Source organism: Pongo pygmaeus, chromosome 19 (assembly GCF_028885625.2).
Source record: "Pongo pygmaeus isolate AG05252 chromosome 19, NHGRI_mPonPyg2-v2.0_pri, whole genome shotgun sequence".
Lineage (NCBI taxonomy): Eukaryota > Metazoa > Chordata > Mammalia > Primates > Hominidae > Pongo > Pongo pygmaeus.
The window spans coordinates 87,483,434-87,508,200 of NC_072392.2; the positions used below are offsets into that span (position 1 = coordinate 87,483,434).

At 38.2% G+C, this 24,767-nt stretch overlaps 1 protein-coding gene and 1 pseudogene across 4 annotated transcripts in view; one reads left to right on the forward strand and one right to left on the reverse strand.

The window, feature by feature from the left end:
• The window catches only part of ABCA5 (ATP binding cassette subfamily A member 5), an 87,536-nt gene that overhangs the window by 59,553 nt on the left and 3,216 nt on the right, over positions 1-24,767 (reverse strand). For 2 of the 4 annotated variants that reach the window (XM_063656527.1, XM_063656529.1), the window contains exons 2-4: positions 5,788-5,904; positions 4,557-4,761; positions 752-913 (exon numbers count right to left, since the gene is read on the reverse strand). In XM_063656527.1, the coding sequence (XP_063512597.1) occupies positions 752-913; positions 4,557-4,761; positions 5,788-5,889 (469 nt within the window). In that variant the 5' untranslated portion in view covers positions 5,890-5,904. Of the gene's footprint in view, positions 1-751; positions 914-4,556; positions 4,762-5,787; positions 5,905-18,096; positions 18,195-18,526; positions 18,690-24,767 lie in introns of those variants that run through there. The other 2 variants (XM_054456818.2, XM_063656528.1) reach the window with 2 other exon arrangements.
• On the forward strand, positions 10,193-10,424 carry LOC129016957 (small nuclear ribonucleoprotein G-like; annotated as a pseudogene).

Sequence of the window (24,767 nt, forward strand, 5' to 3'; positions counted from 1 at the left end):
GACTTTCAAAGGTAAACAATACCTATAAGATTTCTGATCATTTACTTGAAATAAAAGTTATATGTGTTAGAATAGTAAATAGTAAATGAATAAAAATGTAAAGAAAGAAATTAATTGTAGTTATTTAAAACAAGTTACTTTTTTGTTTTAAAGTAAATCATTCTACATGACTTAGCTCCAAAGCACTTCCAGAAGCAAGGAGAAGTCAAAGTTAAGCAAACAGGAAAAAAGAATTTTCAGAAGGGCTTTTTGAAATAAACTCACAAATTCAGTATTTAGCATAGTGACTTTAACATTGCTCAATAAATGTTTGTGGTTGATAATATTTCTTCATAGATTTAAACAACCAAAGGTTGTTTCCCACGTTTCAAATATAAAACTAATAAAGTTCCCTAGTAGAAGACCTTAAGATTTTAAAGATTTGTACATACCATAAGTAAAAACAACTACATGAAAAAAAGAGATTTAGAAATTCATATAACCCAAAATGCAATTTTGCTTTATGCTACTGTATTTAATATATATAAATGTATTAAATCAAAATGGATATAATATAAAAATATTTTATGTGTAGAAGTAGATAGGTATTTATAAATAAATATTTTTATGCTATACTTCTCAGTTTTCCTATTGGAACAAGTAAGAATAGTTGAAAATGCCAATATTGAACTATATCAAATTTTGACTATGAACTGCAAGCAGCAAAGATATGCATTTAATTGATCTTCAGTGATTATGTAGGGCTATTTACCTCTTGAATCCATATAAATAGAAGATACTGGAATCATATCAGGAAAAAAACGAAGTTCATAGGACATGGAGTCTTTGAAAACCACACCTACAAAGTTGCTTGGCTTAGAAAGACTGGATGTTAACATTTCTTTTTCATTTGTATATTCTTCAGGAATTATGACTGTAAGATACCATAACCATACAGTTAGCTCACAAATTAAAACACCACAGTACAGTAGATAAAGTTTACAATTATTTTGATGAATGGAATATTTTATAAGCACTTTTGCTATATTTACTTCTTAAAAAATGAAGACAGGCCATGCACAGTGGCTCACACCTGTAATCCCAACATTTTGGAAGACCAAGATGGGAGGATTGCTTGAGCTCAGAAGTTCAAGTCCAACCTGGGCAACATGGTGAGGTTCTGTCTCCAAAAAATAAAAAAATTAGCCAGGTGTAGTGATGTGTGCCTGCACTTCCAGCTACTTGGGAGGCGGAGGTGGGAGGATCATTTGAGCTAGGAGGTCGAGGCTGCAGTGAGCCATAATTGAGCAACTGCACTCCAGCTTAGGCAACAGAGTGAGAACATGTTTCAAAAAAACAAACAAACAAAAAGAAGACAATTCTTCCAACAAAATAATAACAAATAATAAAATGGTACAATGTTGCAGACACTACTTAGCTGTCGTTTGATTACAGAAGTGTGTCAGTGTTATACTTATGTTATAAATATATGAAATATAGTATAAAACAATATACACAACTCATGTTTCATCAAGAAATTGCTGTTTCTCAAAACCTCAATTAATAATACTAATTTCAGGCAGCAATAAAATTATAAAAATTATTAGTAATACAGTTCATTTATCTATCTCGAAGTAAAACTAAAAAATAACTTCGTTATTTTATTTTATTTTTTTTTAGAGACAGGGCCTTGTTCTGTTACCCAGAACATATACAGTGCATGGGATCTTGCACTCGAACTTCAGGGGTCAAGAGATCCTTCCACCTCAGCTTCTGGAGTAGAGCTTGGTCGATAGTCACTCATCACCATGCCTGGCTAATTTTTTGTTTTTAATTTTTGTAGAAATGAGGTGTCACTATGTTGCCCAGGCTGGTCTTGAACTCCTGGCCTCAAGTGATCCTCCCACCTGAGCCTCCGGACTAGTTGGGATTACAGGCATGAGCCACTGCACCTGCACAAAAATAACTTTTTAGTAAATATATGAATTTTTTATTTTTAAATATTTCTTATAAAGAAAATACCACAATCCTTCTCAGAAACTAAATAGGCATTTTAGTAACTATGACACAACTCCTCCTTAAATAAAAATTGTCATTCAAATCCAATATTGCTTGTTCCTTTCTTAGGAGATAAGTGGAAAAAATACTGTAATCACTCTTTCTCATCAGGTAAGACTAATTTTTAAATATTTTCTTGTAGTTTTGTTTACAAGCAACTAATTTTCACTACAGAAGCTTCAAACATGTGGTGAAATGGAAAGAATATAGAATTAGTACTTAACTTCTTCATGTATTAACTGTGTAAGCACAGACAGGCGATTTAAACTCTTCAGACTTTAGTGTCCTCATCTACAATGCCTAGCTGATGACACTGGGTTGTTGTGAAGAACAAGTGAAGTAACAAACATCAAAATGCTTTGTAGGCTGGATGTGGTGCCTCACACCTATAATGCCAGCACTTTGGAAGGTGGAGGCAGGTAGATTGCTTGAGTCCAGGAGTACGAGACCAGCCTAGGTAGCATGGCGAAACCCTGTCTCTACAAAAAGTACAAAAATTAGCCAGGCGTGGTGGTGTGCACCTGTAGTCCCAGCTACTCAGGAGGCTGAAGCGGGAGTATCACTTGAGCCCAGGAGGCAGAGGCTGCAGTGAGCTGAGATCACAGCACTGCAAACCAGCTTGACAGTGAGATCCCATCTCAAAAAAACAAAGAAAAAGACAAAAAAAAATGCTTCGTAGATTATATAAAGTATTACTTAAATGTTAATTAACAGATTTTCCAGGCCTTTTAAGAGGGACAGGGAATTCCAGGATTTACATGAATAAAGAGGGTGTTAGTTCAACATCCTACCAGTCATGTTATGTATGTATGCATAACCCATTTTCAGATAGTTGTTAAAAAGACAGAAGTCTAAAAAATGTGTGTATATGTATACACTATTTTGGCATCTAATACACACTGACTTCGTTGGTTTTTTTTTTTTTTTTTTTTTTTTGGAGATCGAGTGTTGCTCTGTTGCCAGGCTTGAGTGCAGTGGTACAATCTCAGCTCACTGCAACCTCCGCCTCCCAGGTTCAAGCAATTCTCCTGCCTCAACCTCCCAAGTAGCTGGGACTACAGGCACCCACCACCACGCCTGGCTAATTTTTTTGTATTTTTAGTAGAGACGGGGTTTCACCATGTTGGCCAGTCTGGTCTCAAACCCCTGACCTCAGGTGATCCGCTCACCTCGGCCTCCCAAAGTGCTGGGATTACAGGCGTGAGTCACCATGCCCGGCCTCATATTTCTTTGGTTTATATTCTTTCCTCCTACTCAGAATTACCAATGAATTTCATTTCAACATTTTTAATCAGCTTTTTGAGCTTATACACTAAATTCTCATGGTAATCTACACTACTTGTGCCTAATATGATACACTACCATACAACAATAAGAAGTGTATTTAATCAAAATATTAAATAGAAATAGCCAGAAAAAGAAACCAATGGAATAAAAGTTACCTGGCTTCTGACTGTATAATTAACACTTTCCATTCAATGACGTAAAATCCAATAACGTGATGATATATAAGCTAATTGCAACTATCCCATATGGCAAAAAATAACGTGCTAATCTTTATTTTTTACAATTTAGCACTTCCTTGTTTAATCATTAATAGTATAAGAATTTCTGTCACTTTCTCCAGTTTTTGCTTTAGGTTCTCTGATAGCCACTTTAAGTTCACTGCACTTCACTGCTTACACTGTTTTCTAGTTCATTTCTTTGTGAGAAGTGCACGTTGAGAAAAAAGACTTAGGTGGCACTTTAGGTGGAGGCCAAGGGAGGAAGATCGTTTGAGCCCAGGAGTTTAGACCAACCTGGGCAACATAGCCAGATCCCATCTCTACAAAAAATATGTACATAAATAAATAAAACAGAGTTAGGGACTTAGCCATAGTCACAGTTGTAGTCTCCAAAGTTAGGTACTTCTTCAGTTCACGCCATATACTTCTATAAACAAGCATGGTAAGCTGAAAAGGTGACTGCTTTACAGTCTTTATCACATATTTCTAGCTTCTTTTTTAAATTTTTTATTTTTAGAGATGGGGGTCCCATTCTGTTGCCCAGAGTAAGGAGTGCTGGAATGAAGTGGCATGATCATAGTTCACTGCAGCCCCAAACTTCTGGGCTCACGGGATCCCACCACCTCAACTTCTTGAGTAGCTGGGACTACAGGCACATGCTACGACATTCAGCTAAACATTGCTAGCTTCATAATTATATGAAAGTCAGAATCAAAATGAAATAGCCCATCAAAGCTTGTATCTTATAAAGTATACTTAAACTATTTTATAAATGGTCTAAGAATTAAATATAAAAGTACATAAAATATGCTTCCTATCACCATGAATATAAATTAATGTTTCACAAGAAAAATAAGGCAACAGAATTAAATAATTTTAGTATTTTTATAAAACTGTACTTTGGTGGAGGAACACATCTCTAAGTGTTAAGACTGCTATTTATTCAATAAAGCAAGCTGATAAATATTGAACAGGCTTAATATTATAAATAGAATATATATAAGCTCACAATACCATCAGGTAGATGATCAGTAGACACTTTGTGCATGATGCTGCTTGTAATATTAGTCACTGGAGTATATCCAAGAATTAGATTAGAAAGAGTAAATTTGTCCATAGGATTAAGTTCTATATTAGGCACTTCTTCATATTTCTTATTTGGATGCATCATGCTAATTAATATTAACCAAAATAAAAAAAATAGTGGAAAAAGAATTTCCTACAATAAAAAAAACAAAGTGATTACAAAGTATAACATGGCAGCAAAAATCATCAAGATTTCTTTGCAAATAATATAATACTAAGAAAAAACAGGAAATTTGGTTGTCCTTTCTTATGAATAAAAAGTAAAAGCAATTCTATCCCAAAAGAATTATTGTCTTGAACACCTCATCCAACCCAACATGCATATTAAATGATTTTTTCCTTTGCATTTAGTTTTACTGAAATATTTTAAAATTCAAGTCACATAATAAATTAAGGTGACATAAAAGATAATATTTAAACATCTTAGATTATTGACATAAAACATAATAAATTTACCCATATAATTTTATCTAAAGCAATTTACCAAACATCCCTATATGGATTCACCATAAAAATGCCTTTATTCAATTCTGAATTAGAAATCATACTTTAATTATACCTAAATGTATACTATCAAAACCATACTTAATTAAATTCTATGGTCAGTTTTAGTAGAAATGAGCTATTATATCATCTTGCTGTTTAATTGTTTTACCGGTTTCAGGGAAGATGAATAATACATTTTCATCCTTTGAAATTATTACTAGCTGGTTAGCCAAAAGTTCTTCCTTTCTTTTACCTTTATCAAAAGTAATGTATGCTGTGGGTACAAATCTGTGTCATAATATTAATACTCATGGGCAACTCAATCTGGAGTCCATAAAATACGAGGTTGTGGGGAATAAAACTCTGGAATCAAAGTTATTTTGGAATGTTAGTTCATGAAACTTAGGAAACACACGCCTAAAAGCTCAAAATGAAGCACAGATGTTAGATATTAACTAAATGTAGAAATTATTATTAAAATTTTTAACATTTAGAAAGCATTAGGTAATTCAGTTACTTTTCTGTGGCTAACATGGCAAGGTTTTACTTTACAAGCAAAGAAAAATAAAATTATAATAAAAACATATTTAGCAAAATAAATCATCGCTTCAAGATAGAACATATCAAGCAAAATAAACTGCAAAAAAGCATAAGAAAGAGTTATTTAACTTACCTGAACACTACTCTTTTTGGTTCTGCATTTAATTAAGTAATTCTTCAGTAGAAGTGTTCTGGTCTGTCTCCAAACTCCCACCTCCCTAATTGCAGTGGACATGTTTTCTGAATAAACCTATTAAAGAGGAAAAACAAACAAACAAACCTGGAGCCACGCAGTAAACTGCATGTAATTTTTAATGGCAAAACAAGCAGATGTTTCAGTCCCAGGTAAGATGGATTAAGCACACTCCAAGCTGTCTCTCCTAGGAAACTGGACAGAATGCACGGAGCAGCAATCTGTCAGCTCTGAAAAGTAAACAAGGCATGTGAAATAGGGGAGACCAGAATTTGAAATACCACCATATCAACAGTGGTACTTTTTCTCCTTTGGTATCTCCCGAACCGCCCACAGAGGCAGCTCCAGAAGAAGCCTTAGCTTTGAATTGAGGAATGGGCAAGGCAAGTCTTAATGCTCAGGGAGAATGTAGAAATAGCAAATCTTCTTTTATTTTCTGAATTCTCCTGTATCCCCACACGCAAGCAATCCCATGGTAACAGGACCAGATTACAGTAATGAAAGCCTACTGCAGCCAACACTGAGGCAGGAAAACCTTTCTCTCTATTCAATGGAACTATCGTTGTAAGAGGATGAGGCCAATCCCTTTTGCTTTTCTTCTCTACCTCCTACCATTGGGCACTGGACATGGTGGTTGCAGCTGCACAAGTGTGTAACACAATGGAGAAAATAAACACTAGCTCTCTGGCTGGAGGATAGAAACAGCAGCCACAGGGAAGCAAAAAGTAGAAGGGGGAACAAATAAAAAGAGAGCTCAGGAAAGCACTCTAAAAAGTTGTTTTTAATTCCTGTAATAACTCTCAAGCTGGACATACATAAATCCAATCCTATTAGTGTGACAAAGACTTGAGAAACTGGACTAACAGACAGACCACTGTCCAAATCCAGACTCTTCACTGCAAGGCACACACAAGACAGACCAAAAAGGTACTGCAAAAGTTTTTGAAAAATAAACTAAAATGACAACTACAGTTCAAAGAATGTGGGTAGAAACTTATGACCTGAACCTAACCTGGTTGACAGCCTGCTAAGAGAAAATATCAACATTTTCCATAGGTATTAACACAAAACTCAAAGTCTCATACAATCCAAAATTACACGGCAAATGAAGCATGTAGAAAATAGCTGACCAGGTGCAGTGGCTCACGCCTGTAATCCCAGCACTTTGGGAGGCCAAGGTGGGCATATCACGAAGTCAGGAGTTTGAGACCAGCCTGACCAACATGGTGAAACCCTGTCTCTACTAAAAATGTAAAAATTAGCTGGGTGTGGTGGCACACGCCTATAATCCCAGCTACTCAGGAGGCTGAGGCAGGAGATTTGCTTGAACCCAGGAGGCGGAGGTTGCAGTGAGCCAAGATTGTGCCGCTTCACACCAGCCTGGGTGACAGAGCAAGGCTCCGTCTCAAAAAAAAAAAAAAAAAAAAAAATAGCAACTCTACTAAGAAAATAAAATCAAAGATACCAATGCTGAAATAACACAGACTTTGAAATTATCTGATAAAACTTTTAAAGCAGCTATTTAAGGGCTTCAGCAAACAATCAAAAGTACTCTTGAAAGCAATGAAAAATAGAAAATCTTAGCAAAGAAACAAGACATGAAGCAGAATCAAATGGAAATTTTAGAACACAAAAACACAATAAGAAATAAATACAAATGGAAACTTTAGAACAGAAAAACACAATAATAAATAAAACTTATGGAGTGGCTCAAAAGCAGAACGAACACAACAGAAAAAGAGTCAGTAAACTTGAAGATTATCAATAGGCATTATCCAATCTGAACAGGGAGAAAAAAGATTTTTAAAAAATTAACGGTGCTTCAGAAAACTGTGAGACAGGCTGGGCACGCTGGCTTACGCCCATAATCCCAACACTTTGGGAGGCCAAGGCGGGCAGATCACCTGAGGTCAGGAGTTCAAGACCAGCCTGGCCAACATGGTAACACCCCATCTCTACTAAAAATACAAAAATTAGCCAGGTGTGGTGGTGGGCGCCTGTAATCCCAGCTACTGGGGAGGCAAGAGAATCAGTTGAACCCAGTAGGAGGAGGTTGCAGTGAGCCCAGATTGTTCCACTGCACTCCAACCTGGGTGACAAAGCAGGACCCTGTCTCAAAGGAAAAAAAGAAGAAAAAAGAAAACTATAGGACAATAACAAAAAGTCTAAGTTTCATATTATCAGATTTATAAAAGGAGAGGAGAAAGAGTACTAATGCTAAAAAAAAAAAAAAAAAAATTAAAGACTTAATGGCTGAAAACTTCCAATTTAGCAAGGGATATAAACATATAAGTTTCAAGAAGGTTGGTGAAGCCCAGAAAACATAAAGAAAATCCATGCCCATACACATTATAATTAGACTGCTGAAAATTAAGACAACAAAAAATCTTGAAAGCAGTCAGAGAACAATGATGTATTACCTACAGAGAATAATAATTTGAATGAGAGCAGACTTCTCATAAGAAACTGCAGAGAAAGTGGAATACATTACTCGTGGGAAAGCAAATGGTTCAGATGCTGAGAAAAACAGTTTTACCATATAACCTCACAATTCCACTCCTAGGTATACACCCGAAAGAAATGAACATAAGGACTCAATTGAGTACATGTTCACACACATTCACAGTAGCGCTATTCAGAATAGCAAAAAGGTAGAAACAGCCCAAATACTTATCAACAGATAAATGAACAAATTGTGGCATATACATACAACTATTATTCAGCCATAAAAAGGAATGAAGTGGCCAGGTGCAGCAGCTCATGCCTGTATTCCCAGCACTTTGGGAAGCCAAGGCGGGTGGATCACTCGAGGTCAGGGGTTTGAGACCAGCTTGGCCAACATGGCAAAACCCCGTCTCTACTGAAAAAAAAATACAAAAATTAGCTGGGCACGGTGGCACATTCCTGTAACTGCAGCTACTCAGGAAGCTGAGGCAGAATTGCTTAAATCTGGGAGGCAGAGGTTGCAGTGAGCTGAGATCGCACCACTGCATTCCAGCCTGGGCATCAGAGCAAGACTCCGTCTCAAAAAAAAAAAAAAAGGAATGAAATACTGCTATATGCTACAATTAAAATGAACGTACAAAACGTTATGTCAAGTGAAAGTCAGACTAAAAATGTCAATTACATGATTCCCTTTATATGAAACTTCCAGAAAAGATAAATGTAGGGACAGAATGCCAACTGTTGATTGTCAGAGGCCAAGAAGAGTAAAGAATGAGGAGAAACTGCTTACAAGGTAAGGAGTTTTACTTTGGAAATAAATTTTACCTTAATAAATTACTTTAAAAAATAAAACTGAATGATCTGCATCATTGTACCTATCACAGGTCCAGTATCCCTCTTCCAGGGTACATTTACCCTTTGAAGATCCTTGAAATCCTTTCTGCCTGTGGACCTCTATTGGAGCTATCTCGATTCTTCAGAGGTTTCATTCCAGCTGAACTCAAAATAGAAGTCGTCAGAGTCTCAACTGCAATGTCCACTGCCCCTATTCAAATACACTCAACCCAGTAACCTAGGATCTCTGCATACTAAGAAGTACTGAGAAGATAGCTTGGAGGAAATAACAACAACAACAACAAAATCCTGTTAAACCTTCCAGAGAAATTGCTGTGCCCTTGTTTTAAATAAACCTACCTAGTGAGTCCACTGCTATAACTCTCCTCCAAAACAATGTCCATCTGTTCCAAGCTGGAGGACTGTCTACACCTAAATAAAGAAAACTCACAATTTTTTTTTTTTGAGATGGAGTCTCACTCTTTTGTCCAGGCTGGAGTGCAATGGCACAGTCTCGGCTCCTGGGTTCAAGCAATTCTCCTACCTCAGCCTCCCAAGTAACTGGGATTACAGGCGTCCACCACCATGCTCAGCTATTTTTTGTATTTTTAGTAGAGATGGGGTTTCACCATGTTGGTCAGACTGGTCTCAAACTCCTGACCTCAGGTGATCCATCTGCCTTTGCCTCCCAAAGTGCTGGGATTACAGGAGTGAGCCACCGTGCCTGGTCCATAATTTTTGAGAGGCAGTTTGTCTTTTCCAGTAAATATATATAATTAAAGTTTGGCTTAAATGAGCATCTTCTTTATATGCACAGAAGGAAGACTAGAAAGAATTGTTTAAATTAGCAATGGAATTAAAGACAACTTTTATTTTCTTCATGCTTTTTTTCTATGTATTACTTACATAGTAAAAAAAGTAATTAAACAATTAGACATACTGTAAAAATATTAAATGAGTAAATTAAAAACAGCAAAACAAAAGCAGTCAAGAATAGAAGATACGTTAAAATAAATTCTTCCAGCATTCCATTCAAAGGTATCTGTGAACCTGTGGAGTAGACACCATGAGCAAAGCTTACCCTCCCGAGTTGAAAACATTTATGGACAAGAAGTTATCATTGAAAATTAAATGGTGGCAGATATGTCCAAGGAATATTGTGGGGATTTGATCCCTTTATGAATCTTGTGATAGATTAATGTGTGGAGATGGCAACTAGTGGGCAACAGAACAATATTGGAACGGTGGTAATGCGATGTAATAGCATCATCATGTTAGAAGCCTTGGAACAAGTATAAATAATGGCTATTCAGCAGAAAAACCCATGTCCCCCTCTCAAAAGGGCCTGTTTTACTATGATGTAAAAATTAGGTCATGTACATTTTCATATTAGACTCTTTGTTAAATAAACTTCTGTAATAGTCAATAAATAAATTCTTCTAACAGTCTCAACTATGTTATATCACATTTAGTAAAGAGTTGATAATAGGAGGGAAGGAAGGAAGAAAGCTGTACTCATTCAAGCATTATTTGCTACAATACAAACATAGAAACACTAACCTAATGCAGCATGAACATTCTCAAGTTACTTGCCAGAACACATTGATTTTGTGAATGCTACTAAATTATTAATCCAATTTGAATGTTGGATGCTTAACTCCTCATTTTTATATAACAGACTCATAGAGTAGATGGATTCACAAAATTTTTTGCTTTTTTGAGAACTGCTTCCTGAACTCAAGGTTGAGTCTCTAAGGGCCTTGTCTAAAGAACCTGCCCACCCACTCCACCTCTCATCACAACTTTTTAAAGCAAAACTAAACCCACTCCCCAAACACCATCCCAACACACACAAACCATCACCACCACCACCACTACTCTTGAGCTGTGTCAGTTAAAATTTCTCTTGACAGAATTAACTAAGAGACCCACAGACTGGATGGAAGTCAAGGAAACTGAATTACATGAATGGCAACATTTAAGAAAGAAAGTTTATACATTCTTACTCTAAGCTTTCTTCTAATGTACCACACCTACTGTGCTCAAAACTTGATTTTTCTTCCTTGGAGTATGTGAAATGCCCTATTATCTTCCCAATATATTTTCATTTTCACTTAAGTTAACCAGTATCAGATTCTATTTCTTGCAAAAAGCATCTTAACCAATATTACAAAGGCACCAAAATTAACAAACACAAGAACTAATAATGCCCAAAGTAGTATAGGTTAAGAGTATGACCTATGAGGCCAAACCAACTAAACATGAATCCTGCCTCTGCTACATACTAACTTTGAGACCTTGGGAAAGTTATTTAATGTTTCTGTGCCTAAGTTTTATTATCTATAAAATACAGCAATAGCAGTACCTACCTCTTTGGGTTGTTAAAATGACTAAAAGAATTAATACACGAAAAGCTGAAAATGGCGGCTTGTACATGGCAACTAATTATAAACATTGAACATGACTGTGTATAAAAGTATAACTAATATCCTTAAAAGAGTAATAGAGAATATCATATTCTTAGAACAAGAGCAAGACAATTAAGAAAAAAAGCAATGACAGAACTTAGAAATGAAATAACAAACTGATAGAAATAAAAAAGCACTAAAAGACAGGGTGAACTCCATTTAAAGACGAATTAGTGAGCTAAATTGAAGCGTGAGTCAAAGAAACCCTACAGAATGAATTGCAAAAGGGCAAAGAGAAAAAAATGATGAAAGTATAAACTCTGTCATCAAATTATACCAATGACTCAGTATTATGAATGACCTCAACAATCTAATTTTTCTTATACTCAAAAGCTTTAGTCTAATCATATGAAAATATTAACTTTCAATAATCTTGAGCTTCAATTCAAGTTATTGAAACAAAAAAAAAAACCTCTTAAGCCCATCTGATCAGTGGTTTTCTTCATAGTATGAAATATATGGTTTAGCTGTTTGATTGAAAAGAATGAAACATTCTTAACACTAATTCTTCATAAACCTTTAAACTTTAATGTTGATCTAAAACAGAAACTTCAAAGCTATAGTCAGGTCTTTGTAAACTGACCCAACAACGTACCTATTCACCCTCCTCTTTGTCTGCTGCATCCTCCAACCTGCCAGTCCACAGTGTCTAAGCAGGCCCAATTTGAAAACGGATATGGGGAATAAATAAGAAAGGACTGGTCTGCATAATAATGTAAACACTAACTTTACCCTATAAATTCTTTGCAAATGATGAGGTGCTAGGGAAAATATTTGGCTTCCTTTTCAGGTGTCGAGACCACATTGTCTCTGAGAATTAATACCTGTCCTTTGGGGAGAAGACAGAGAAATAAGATAGAATAAAAAAAGGGGTGACTACAACTCTCACTGATACGGTAATCACAAAGGCCCCTCTCTTCACCCCATAATCCACTGTTTTGCAGGGTCTGGAATCCCAAAGGACAATAATGACTAGCCTAACAGGGAGTTAGGGTGGGAAAACTGGGATGAAGGAAGAACGTGGGAAGGCAGTACTTTTCTATATTGACGAACACCCAAAAATAAAGGGTTAGTATATTGAGATGGGAACAACTCTTGTGGATGAATGAATGAGGTTTCCAGAAAGAAAGGTGGAGATCCACACAGCAGAGGTGACATGAAAGTGGTGTTCCTGACAGAAGCGTATATCTGAAAACAGGGCTGCAAAGTTACAAATGAGGTATGACCAAAAAGGGGACATCTATGAAGGGTTTGACTTATCAGGTGCCTTTTCTTGGGATACAAGAAACCCCGTATTTAGCATGGAGCTATACATTTCCTCTTTCTATACTAGAATTCCAAAATTTTATAGCTTTATGTGATGGTTTTTGGAAGAATAAGAGAAAAACGCAGTAAAAAGATGCATGGCCTGCCTCAAGTTTAACTGTTTAAGTTTAATTGCCTCTAAATGGCAATATGTAGGAGTTCACTCACTAGCAGCTGAGTTAATACAAGACCAAAGCAGAATTTATATGGTTCCAACTCAAAATCTTACCAATGAAATACTTTAAAAAACTCTTTAACAAAGCCAATTCTTAGCTGTTAAAAAGCAATGGCACAAAGAGAAATACAGGTTCAAAATTTTTTTTAAAAAAGTTATTTTCCATAGTTCCACAGCACACCTGAGAAATGTGCTGTTTGTTGTAGGGCTTTAAATAATAATTAGGTGAGTTTTAAACACCTAACATCTCTAAAGATTTAATCAAATTTAACTTTCCTAGATAAATAATTTCCTAGATAAAATAATTTATACTAAATCCAATAAATTGCAAGAAAATCGAAAGCCTACTAAAGCCCATCTTCCTTTTCTCATGTATTAATTGACTTAAAAGACCAGGAGTTGCATAATCCAAATTTCAATATCAAAAATTCACTTCTTAATTTATCTTAAAAGTACTGGTTACTACGGCCAGGCGCGGTGGCTCACGTCTGTAATCCCAGCACTTTGGGAGGCTGAGGCGGGAAGATCACGAGGTCAGGAGACAGAGACCATCCTGGCCAACATGGTGAAACCCTGTCTCTACCAAAAATACAAAAATTAGCTGGGTGTGCTGGCGGGCACCTGTAATCCCAGCTACTCAGGAGGCTGAGGCAGGAGAATCACTCGAACCCGGGAGGCGAAAGTTGCAGTGAGCCGACATCGTGCCACTGCACTCCAGCCTAGCAACAGAGCAAGACTCCGTCTCCAAAAAAAAAAAAAAGTACTGGTTACTACATTCCAAGTCCTACGAAACATATTTCCCATCACTAAAAGTAATAAAAATGTACATAACCTTTAGAAATAATTGTTAGAGAAAAATTATTTAGGATGCATGAGTTTAATTAATTAAAATAAGAAATTTGAAAGTTATAAAGTATTTTTTTTAATCTAAGGTAGTTCTACTATTATACCTATTGCCTTTGTTAAAAGCAGTGCTTTCCTTAGAAGAGCCTCTCTCTTCCCCCGCCCCCGCCAAAATCCATCACGTATCTAATGATACCATTATCTCCTTCAAATATTTTTAGCTAGTAAAACAACTCACTGCACAGCAGAGGAGGTACTAAATATCTGTGGAATAAACAATCCATTTATTATGTAGCAGGTAAAATAACTTTAAATTTTTTAAATTATTTTCATATAGAGAGACCTGACTAAAAACATATCCATGTTTATTTCTGTGAGAAACGAATTAAGATTATACCCTATAAAATAAATAAGTTGAGTCATCCTGATGTTTAGAGCCATCCTGATAAGAAACGTGGTCAGTCACCTTCTTAGCATCCTTAAAAGATTTCCAGAAAGGCTAGCTGAAAATACATTCCCTACCTCCAACAAATGACTGTTAGAGGTTACTTCTCATCCACCTAAGCAGATGTAACAGAAAGTGGATAATCTGTCTACTTGGGGCTTCTAAACGTTGTTTGGCACTGAGGAAGGCTGACTTTGGAGACTGGGTTGTGAAGCTTGACCTCTTAATTACTGACCTTTTGTTATACATGAAATTCCTTCCTTATTTTCTTGTTCCTAGCTCAGACCAGATAATGCCAGGGATAAAAGACCCCTTGACTGTGATAAAAGACCCTTTGACCATTACATCCTTAATGTGAAATGTTAAATATACCCTTCCCCCAAAAAGAAACACTGCCTATAACTAATTGAATTGCTCTAACTATGAACTAACCTTGTACGAAAAATGATGTAACCCTGTTAAGCATCTCCAGGCCTTGCCTATGTAAAGGACCCTCAAACCTCTCCACTTTGGAGCATTTACCCCATCCTTTAGGAGTCTGTGTCCTCCTGTGTGACCATCCTCAAATTTTATGCTCAAATAAACTCAATTTTTAATCATATTGCCTAAATGTCATTATTAACATTGACATGGAGCTGATTATCACTCCTTTGTTTTACCTCTATACCCAGTAAATATAACTGTAACTGCAGTAACTATATCCTGTCACCATTATTTATTTACATATTTTCATCTTGAACTTGACCATGAGATCCTTGATGAAAAAAACAACACTGTCTTATTTATCTTTGCTTCTCTGCCACCAATGGAAATATTATAACCAGTATCATCTTACCACAGATTCCTTTATCAAGGCTTCCTGAGAGTCCTTAAAGATCAAGGATGTGCAAACTATGATGAAAGAGGTGGGGGCTAAATCCAACCCTCAGTCTGTTTGGCACAGCCCATGAGGAACACTGCTTCTGCATTTTTAAATGGTTGAAAAAAAGGAATAATATCTTGTGACATGCAAAAATTACATGAAATTCAAATTTCAGTGTCTATAAATACAGTGTTATTGGAACACAGCCATGCTCATTCATTTATGTATTATCTATGACTGCTTTTGTGCTACAACAGTAAAGTTACTGAGACAGAGACCATACTGTCTGCAAACCTAAAATATTTACTATCTGGCACTTTACAGAAAAAGTTGGTCAACTCCTGTAAAAAGGAAGAAGAGGGGAAGTGAGAAAAGTGGCATATTCACTTAACATTTACTGAAGGATTTATGCATCCAACATTACGAGGCAAAAAAAAAAATAAAGTTAGACACTGTCACTAACTTTGCAGAGAGATAAAATGTAATATAATGTGATAAGAGAGAAAGAGCTTGGAAAGGAGTGGAATGGAATTTCCAGGCAGAAAGAAAAGAATGGTAAAGCTAGACTCCCAAACAAAAGGGCTTGACTTTTGTGAAGAACAGGGATACCTGCCATATGGCAGAGGCATAAGGCAAAGTGAACTAGAGCAAGGGGTGCTGATGTATGTTCTAGATAACACGGTAAAGGCAGGCATTGGGAATGGATTATGAAGTTTCTGGTATCCAAAATTAGACACCCTAATTTGTGCACTCGTATCTTTCCTCTACTGTACTTTTCACACCTACGAGTCATGTTTTATTTCCTAGCAATCACATATTCCACTAGTTCATCACTCTCCCAATCCCCAAATCTCCAAAGCTTCCATCTGTAGGATCACACTCAGATTATGACCTTGAATCCTACTTTACTGAGAAAACTGAAGCAATTAAAAGAGATTTCCAAAATCCAGCACAAAGTAATATTATACATTTCAACAATGTGCCATTTCAGCCTAAACTGAAGACTGATTTCATTACAACTCTGAACCACAAGAAATTAAATGCAATCTGGTATTAGCTATACTTTTAAACTAAGATATTTTTGGAATGAGAAATTAGGAACATATCTGGCACACGAAATAAACGCCTGCCTAGCTACATCATTTGCTTCTCAATCAATGACATAAAAGCACTACAAAATATGCCTTTTAACTTAAAAAGGGATAAATTATAAATGCTCTCATCTTCTTTATTGCTTTAAAATTTACTGAAAGGTGGTGCAATAATAAAACAAAATGCAGTCAGGTGCAGTGGCTCACGTGGCAATCCCAGTGGGAGGATGGCTTGAGCCCAAGAGTTCAAGATCAACCTGGGCAACATAGAGAGACACTGTTTCTACCAAAAAAAAAAAAAACAAACAAACAAATAGCCAGGTGTAGCGGCACGCAACTGTGGTCCCAGCTACTTGGGAGGCTGAGGTGGGAGGATCACTTGAGCCTGGGAGGTCAAGGCTGCAGTGAGCCAAGATCCTGCCACTGCACTTCATCCTGAGTGACAGAATGAGACCCTGTCTCAAAAAAAAAAAAAAAAAAAAAATTCTAGTTGTCAATATAATTTAACCTAAATTTTATGACAGTGTTTCTTGCTGAAGGAGAAAATAATGCAATGGTACACAGAAGACAAGTCATCCAATAAATTTTCTTATACATAATAGGTTCTTAAAAGCTTGCCCTTAAAACTATTTTTAATCCAACTAATTTACATACTAGAAAAGTTATGACTTAGTACAATATCATAAAATTCTTTTATGCAATCACCCTCTCAACTAAACTCAAGGACAGAGATTATAAATTGTATTCATATCGGTACTCCTGGCATATAGTACAGTATCTGGAATGTAAAAGACATGCAACAAACCAGCCTGGGCAATATAGCAAGACTTCGTCTCTGAAAAACAAATAAAAAATTAGCTGGGCGCAGTGACACGTGCCTGTAGCCCCAGCTTTTCAGCAGGATCCCTTGAGTCCAGACATTCAAGGCTGCAGTGAACTTTGATCGCACCACTGCACTCCAGGCCGAGACGCTGCCTCTTTAAAAATAAAAGACATGCAATACACGTGGAATGTACTAATAAATTTGCTCTTATAGTGAATGTAAGATTTCCCTACACTAAATCTGATTGAAAGGAAACACACTCAAACAGCACATATGCAAAGATTAACGCTTCCTTAGTTTGATTTTAACACAAATACCCACAAAGCCCTAACTGCCCTAATAACGTTCCCTACTATGGAGTCTTCCCTAAAACACATACAATATTGCTCTCCAGGCAAACACAAAATATAGTGGATAAAGCACCAGAATTAGGGTCTGGCAGCCCGGGTTGGAATCTCAACTCCATCCTTTTACTAGCTGAGACCTTAATAAGTTACTTAACCTCTCTGAGGCCCATTCTCCACATCTGCCCAACTGGAATAACCCCCTCCAATCCTACAGGGTTGCTGTCAGAATTAAAAGAGCTAATACTGAGCCTGGCTCAAAGCTGTAGTCCAGCAAATACATCTCTTCCCTTACATTCCTTCAGAACGCCCTCGCAGAAAGTAAAAGTGGTTATTATCTTCATTATTTTCAGACTTATTTATCTAAAACGTAAATCGAAGCCTAAGGAGCCCAGGGGAAACCCTCCTTCAGCTTAATAGCTCCAGCCTGCCCAGCTTTCCGATCCAATTAAGTATTTCCATGCCTGGAGCTCCTATTCGTGTTTTAGGATCAGGGAATTTCCCTCCCAAACTGTGTCATGAGATCTGCGCATTTTCTTCTCACTGAAACTCCTTTTAACACACAAGGTAATGATCCGCGTGTAACCTCGCAGGGAAGAGCAAGCGCTCATTACCCAGCTGTTCAGACGGAAATTTACATCAATGTTTGTTTTCCTTCTTTCCTTGAGGTTGCTGAGGGTGGAACGACAGTGTCCAGGCAAAGGCAGTGTCCGGAAGTCCCACGGCCGGACCCGTTCCCGGGGGAGCCTCGCGGAGCCCCCGCCCCAGGGCCCCGACCCCCTCACGTCCGCATCCTGGGCGCTCTCACCGCATCCCCGAGGCTGGCAACCCGCGCTTCCCGGGAGCTGAGGGAGGTCTGTTTCCCTCAGCTCGCCGCCTCTGCCCGCTTCCGAGCCCGCTTCACCCCACACCTCAGACGCCGAACTCCCCTTCCCTCCCCGCCGTCCCTCGCTGGCCAGCCCTTCCTCGTCCCCTCGACTCCCCCAGGGACGGCTGTCCCAGGCTTGCCTCAAGCGCCGCCGCCGCCCATGACGCCCTCCTCACCTCAGGGCCCGAGCCGCAGAGCTGTCAGGCCTGGACGCGCTCAGTCTGTTGACTCAGTGCGGGTGACCGGGCTGGGATCTGTGCGAGGGCGCGGCCGCGCGCACCCGCGCGCTCCTGGCGCAGGCAGAGCCGGCAGCGCGCGGGCCAGCGAGAGAAGCTGGCGGCGCTGAAGTCGCGCCCCGCCTCCTGCAGAGCGCACCTGAGGGCGGGGCTCCTAGAAAACGCCGCTCCGCGTGCGGGCGCGCTTCAGACGCTCGGCCCCGCGCGTCCCGGCCCACGCAGGCAAGCAGCGCGCCCGGAAGAGGAGAGCGGCTGAGGGTGGGGCGAGCGGTGGCGCGCGGCTGCCCAGGGCCCCCTGAGCCACTAGAGTCGGGCCTCGTGGCTCTTCCCCACGGCCTTCCACGCGTGGGTTCTGCGGGCATCTCGCCACGCTCTTTCTGGAGGCACAGGCAAAAACCACGGCCTCGGGTCTCAGTGGCAAACCTGCCGCCTCTTAGCGGGTGACCTTGGCCCACGGCCCTCTCCCCATCTGCCTCGCCCAGTCACGTCTCCTCTTAAGCATCCTTGCCATCTGTCTCCTGGCATTTGGATGGGCCTCTCTGAACGCGTTTTGAGTCCTCCGCAGCCCCTCTTCCTCCCGCTGCAGCATCTGGAGTGCTGTGGCCCCGTTTTCGTAACTCTTGCCTCCCCTCCCCAGCCTCCTCATTCGCCCTCACACCCCGACCTGGGACGTCCTCCCACTGAGGGTGCTTGTAGTTGTCCTCATCAAAGACTGGGAATGCGGCAGACGCTGAATTTTCCAAACGGCCTAGACACGTGACATCTGTGAGAGACTGGATACTGCACTTACTTTGCTAAAAATATAATCTAGTGTTTTGAGCTTCATTACTCAAAGTGACCTAAATGGGGTCAAAAGTTAATAACACTAACATGACATATTTTCCTCTCCAGATTTCTGTATAGTCACGTTCCCTTGCACAAAGACTTTTTTAAATTCTGTCAATCCTGTGTACATCATGTATTTTTTTTTTACTTGTCTTTGTGTTATCTGCTTCTCGAATTTAAACCAGATCTCCCCAACATGCACTCTGCTTTCTAAATTCTTAGGGAAAAAAACAAAAAACAAGGAATCAAGTTTTACTTATGGAATATGAATTAAATAGAAAATTCAAAGAGGTTCGTCAGAATCCTTGATAATTAAAACAGCGGTCCCCAACATTTTCGACACTAGGGACCAGTTTCGTGGAAGACAGTTTTTTCTGGGGGAGGGAGGATGGTTTGGGATGATTCAAGCACATTGTATTTACTGTGCACTTTATTTCTACTGTTACTACATTGTAATATGTAACGAAATAATTATACGACTCACCATAATGTAGAATCAGTAGGAGTCATGAGCTTGTTTTCTTGCAACTAGACAGTCTCATCTGGGGGTGATGGGAGACAGTGACAGATCATCAGGCATTAGATTCTCATAAGGAGCACACAACCTAAATCCCTCACATGTGCAGTTCACAATAGGGTTCTTGCTCCTATCACAGTCTAATGCCACTGCTGATCTGACAGGAAACGGGAGTTCAGGCCCTAATGCCAGCCATGGGGGGCAGCTGTAAATACAGATTAAGCTGCACTCACTTGCCCTCTGCTCACCTCCTGCTGTGCCGCTTGGTTCCTCACAGGCCACAGATCCCGGTAGCAGTCCCTGACCTGGGAATTGGGGACCCCTGGATTAAAAGATCTAGCAGTGGGGCTGGGGGAAAGGGAGATAAGTATATTCAAGAAACTACACCAGGAAACTGAAGAAGGCATGAAATGAAAACTATCCATGATGTATTCTGTCTCTTTTTGAAACATCTAGAACATTTTAGTTACAAATTCTCAATGACCTAGGATTTGGGGCCAAGTAAAGAAATATACGTGAAAGATAAACTTGGTTAACATGTTACTGAACCATACTTTCACCCCAACACTTCTCACTAGTAGCCTTAACCTGCCTTAACTTCAGAAGTCTACTCATTTCTACTACTGTTCTAGGCATTTATTTCTTACATTTCTTATCCTTGTAATGTTCTCTGTCATTCATTCTGTCTGCTCATGCTTTTACTCTTGTTTCAAAATGACATGACCAAAACCCAATTCTCCAAAAATCTCATCACCCCGGACAAAATGATCTCACTCTCCTCCCAATTGCATACATACTACCATCTTGTTCACATCATTTTATTTATGTACATATCTTCAATTAAATTGTAAATAATCTTAGGTTAAGAGCTTTTTCTTAACTTGTCTTTTCCTTTTCTTTTCTTTCTTTATTTATTTTTGTGACAAAGTTTTGCTCTGTCACCCAGGCTGGAGTGCAGTGCCGTGATCACAGCTCACTGCAACCTCTACCTCCCAGGCCCAAGCAATCCTTCCACCTCAGCCTCCTAAGTAGCTGGGACTACAGGTGCATGCCACCACACAGACTAGTTTTTGTATTTTGTGGTAGAGAAAGGGTTTTTCTATGTTGCCTAGGCTGGTATCAAGCTCCTGGGCTTAAGTGATTCTCTGTCCTTGGCCTCCAAAAGTACTGGGATTACGGGCCTGAGCCACAGCACCCAGCTAAAAGCTTCTTCTTATACCAATTTAAATTTCCAAGTCCTATGCATCATAGTATACAGTAAATATTATTAATGCTACCAATGAGAAAACATATATAATAAGCAAGAATATGCAAATATTTTCATTTCCCCCACAAAATGTCACCACCCACTCAACAAGGGCTACTCATAAAAGGGAAGATATCAAATTCCCCTTATAGGATGAATGACAAAATTATGATGGTGATATTGTTTGGCTCTGTGTCCCCAACCAAATCTCACCTTGAATTGTAATACTTCCCACATGTCAAAGGTGACCAGAAGAAGACATTTGAATCCTGGGGACAGTTTTCCCCATGTTGTTCTCATGATAGGGGGTGAGTTCTCACAAGGTCTGATGGTTTTATAAGGGGCTTCCCCCTTCACTCGGCACTCCTCTCTCCTGCTGCCCTGTGAAGAGGTGCCTTCTACCATGATTGTAAGTTTCCTGAGGCTTCCCTCACCATGTGAAACTGTGAGTGAATTAAACCTCTTTTCTTTATAAATTCCCTAGTCTTGGGTATGTACTTATAGCTGCGTGAGAACAGACTAATACAGATGTAATGCAGTTGTAAGAATAATTTAACAGAGGAAATACTAAATAAGACCTATTAATAAAAAGATTGCTACAAATTGATGTATGGACCGTGACATATTTTACTGTCTGTTTGAACAGGTTATTTATCAAACTATTTGTACCTTGTAAACAATGTAGCCATATAATCTCAATCTAAATTTCCATAGTTACCAGGTCCCAGTACTAAGTAAGCAGCTTCAGGGAAGATGTTCCTTTCTGAGCTTCCGTATCTTGGAAAGTGAAACAAGCCATGCTGATGGGTTGTCATGGTGGCAACCCTAATCCCCACATCTCATTAATACATTTCTTAGACAAATACATCATATGGGAATACATAAATCATGGGAGTTGTATATTGAGATTTAACAAGTTGCCTAGCTGTACAAAATTAACGGTGAACCGGAATTTTGACAGTATTTAATGTAGAGTAAGAGAATAAGGCTTGCTACCCTAGATACGAAACTACAACCTACGCTCCTCCTGCTGGTGAACAATGAATTCTATCTGTGTTACTTTTTAATTTGCTAGACATCAGAGCCTTATTTAATAGAGTCTCTATGTCATTTTTGCCAAAATTAAGAGCAAAATTGTTAAATTGTTACAGCACCTTTTTTACTATCAACTTAGTACATTAATTTGCATGATTATAAGACATTGAAAATTACGTGACTATTTTTTAAAATCTATGATTGTTAAACACTATTATTTGTTTTTAAACATTTAGAATTTCTACAAGGGTAAAGAAAGGTTTCAAGAGAAATGATGTGGTTTATATATTCAGAGTTTAGACTCAGTATTTGGTATTTCAAATTGGTACGTTTGTCTAGAATGAGTTAAAACAAATAAAGAAATGCAGCCTTGGCTGACAAAGTAGGCAGGGAATCAAGCAGCTTTACCAATAAATAGAATTCCAAACTAGCATATCAAATGTGGCTGAAATTGTTATTAAATAGCTCAGTAATATGATTAATTGATAATTGTTGGAGGGTTACAGGGGAGGGATTGGAGAAGAGAATGACTTCTAAAGGTAGTTTTAGTTTGATTTTTATTATTACTACTAATATTATTATTATTACTATTGTTTTTATTACAACAAAAATAATTTTAAGTATTTTACCCTTTTTGTTTCTCCAAACAGAAAAATTAGTCAAAGAGACTGATACTTGAAGAATGTATAGCCAAACTTGATGTTTAAAACTTAACCAACCAACAAGTATTTATTAAGTGTCCAGTATTCTTGTTTGGTAAAATCTCCCAACTTTCTAGGTGAACCAAACAAAAAAAGGTAAAGAAATCAACAATTGTTCTGAGAGTTTTTTAAAAATACTATAAAAGCATCAAACAAGGAAGATAATATTTCTTCCACTGTTAATTTATGTGGTGCAAATTATAAAATGCTATAGAGAAATCATTGAGAACTAGAGTTACCTGGTAACTTCAAGAGGGAAAAATGGGAAGATTGGTTTAATTAGAGTGAAGAATTATAATAGAAGGCAGAGAGAAATAAACCTTCATAAATTTTTATAAACACAGTTTGTAATTTATCTAAGAGAATAATGTAAACATTAAAGAGAAACTTGACTCAATTTTTCTTTTCTTTCCCTTTTCAGTAAAGAAAATGGACTTTACGTTGGTAAAGGTGAAACAACATACAAGGAGAACTGAAACTTGAGACAGGTGAGGAGGTAGTAAGAAAGCACCTATCTGTTTCAAATAGGTTCATGTTTCCAGGGTCAAATTACATCCCACAGCTGTTTACAAGTAACCTAAGATCTATTGCTGGTGAGTTCTGAGAAACTGTAAAAAATGAAAAAGATGATAGATCACTTGCTTAAAACACGGTAAAAAGGTAGACATTGAAAACTGTAGAACAGAAAAGTAAAACTCCAGAGTCCATAGTTAAATGTATTAGAATTTGGTGGTCACTCGGAACCAGACTGACTAAAATAAGAGAAGTCACACCACACTTCTTTATTTGATCTTTGAGAGAAGATGGAATGTTATAGCCATGATATAAATTAATTTCAGCAAAGCATTTAATCCAGTCTTTCATATTTTTGTGGATGCACCTAAAATAGGGGCCTGAATTAATTATGATTAGGTAAATTCAAAATTAGTTGGATAACTGTACCCTGATTTTTGTTCATATTTTTCATAAATTACATAGGTGAAGAAATCATTTTAGTCAAATCAACAGGTGAAACAAAAACTACATAGCATAGAAAATATGATGGAAGACAGAACCAGAAAACAAAATTATTTTAACAATTTGAACTGTGAGCTAAAACCTAAAAGATAAAATTTAACAGAAATATATGAAAATTTCTACATTGAAGTTGAAAAATACAATAGCACAAGTACAAATTGGGACGGGTTCTAGCTTAGCCATGCGAGAAACATCCAGAGGTTTTAGTGTCTGCCAAGATCAATGTGAGGATAGCCTGAAGTTACGCCTCTAACACTTCCATTTGAAAATACTGCCCTACCTTCCTCCTCCCTTTCATCCCCTTGCCACTATTCCCCTGGAATAGGCAGAATAATGACCCCCACCCCCTCTCACCCTGGAACCTGTGAATATGTTCATTTATGTGGAGAAATGGATTTAAGATTGGAGATGGAATTAAGGTTGCTAATTAGCTGATCTTAAAATAGGGAGATTTTCCTTGATTATCTCAGTGGATACAATATAATCACAAAGGTTCTTAAAAGTAGAAGAGAGAGGCAGAAGAGGAGACTAGAATTATGCGATGGGAGAACTCAATCCACCACTGCTGGCAGTGAAGATGGAGGAAGGGATGTGGATGGCCTCTAGAAGTTGGAAAAGGCCGGGAAACAGATTATCCCCTAGAACCTTCAGGAAGGAACAGAGAGCCCTGGGAACACCTTGACTTTATCGCAGAGAGATCTGTGTGTTGGACTTCTGTTTGTTTGTTTCTGAGACAGGGTCTCACTCTGTCGCCTAGGCTGGAGTGCAGTGAGGAAATCATAGCTCACTACGGCCCCAATATTCTGGGCTCAAGCGATTCTCCTGCCTCAGCATCCTGAG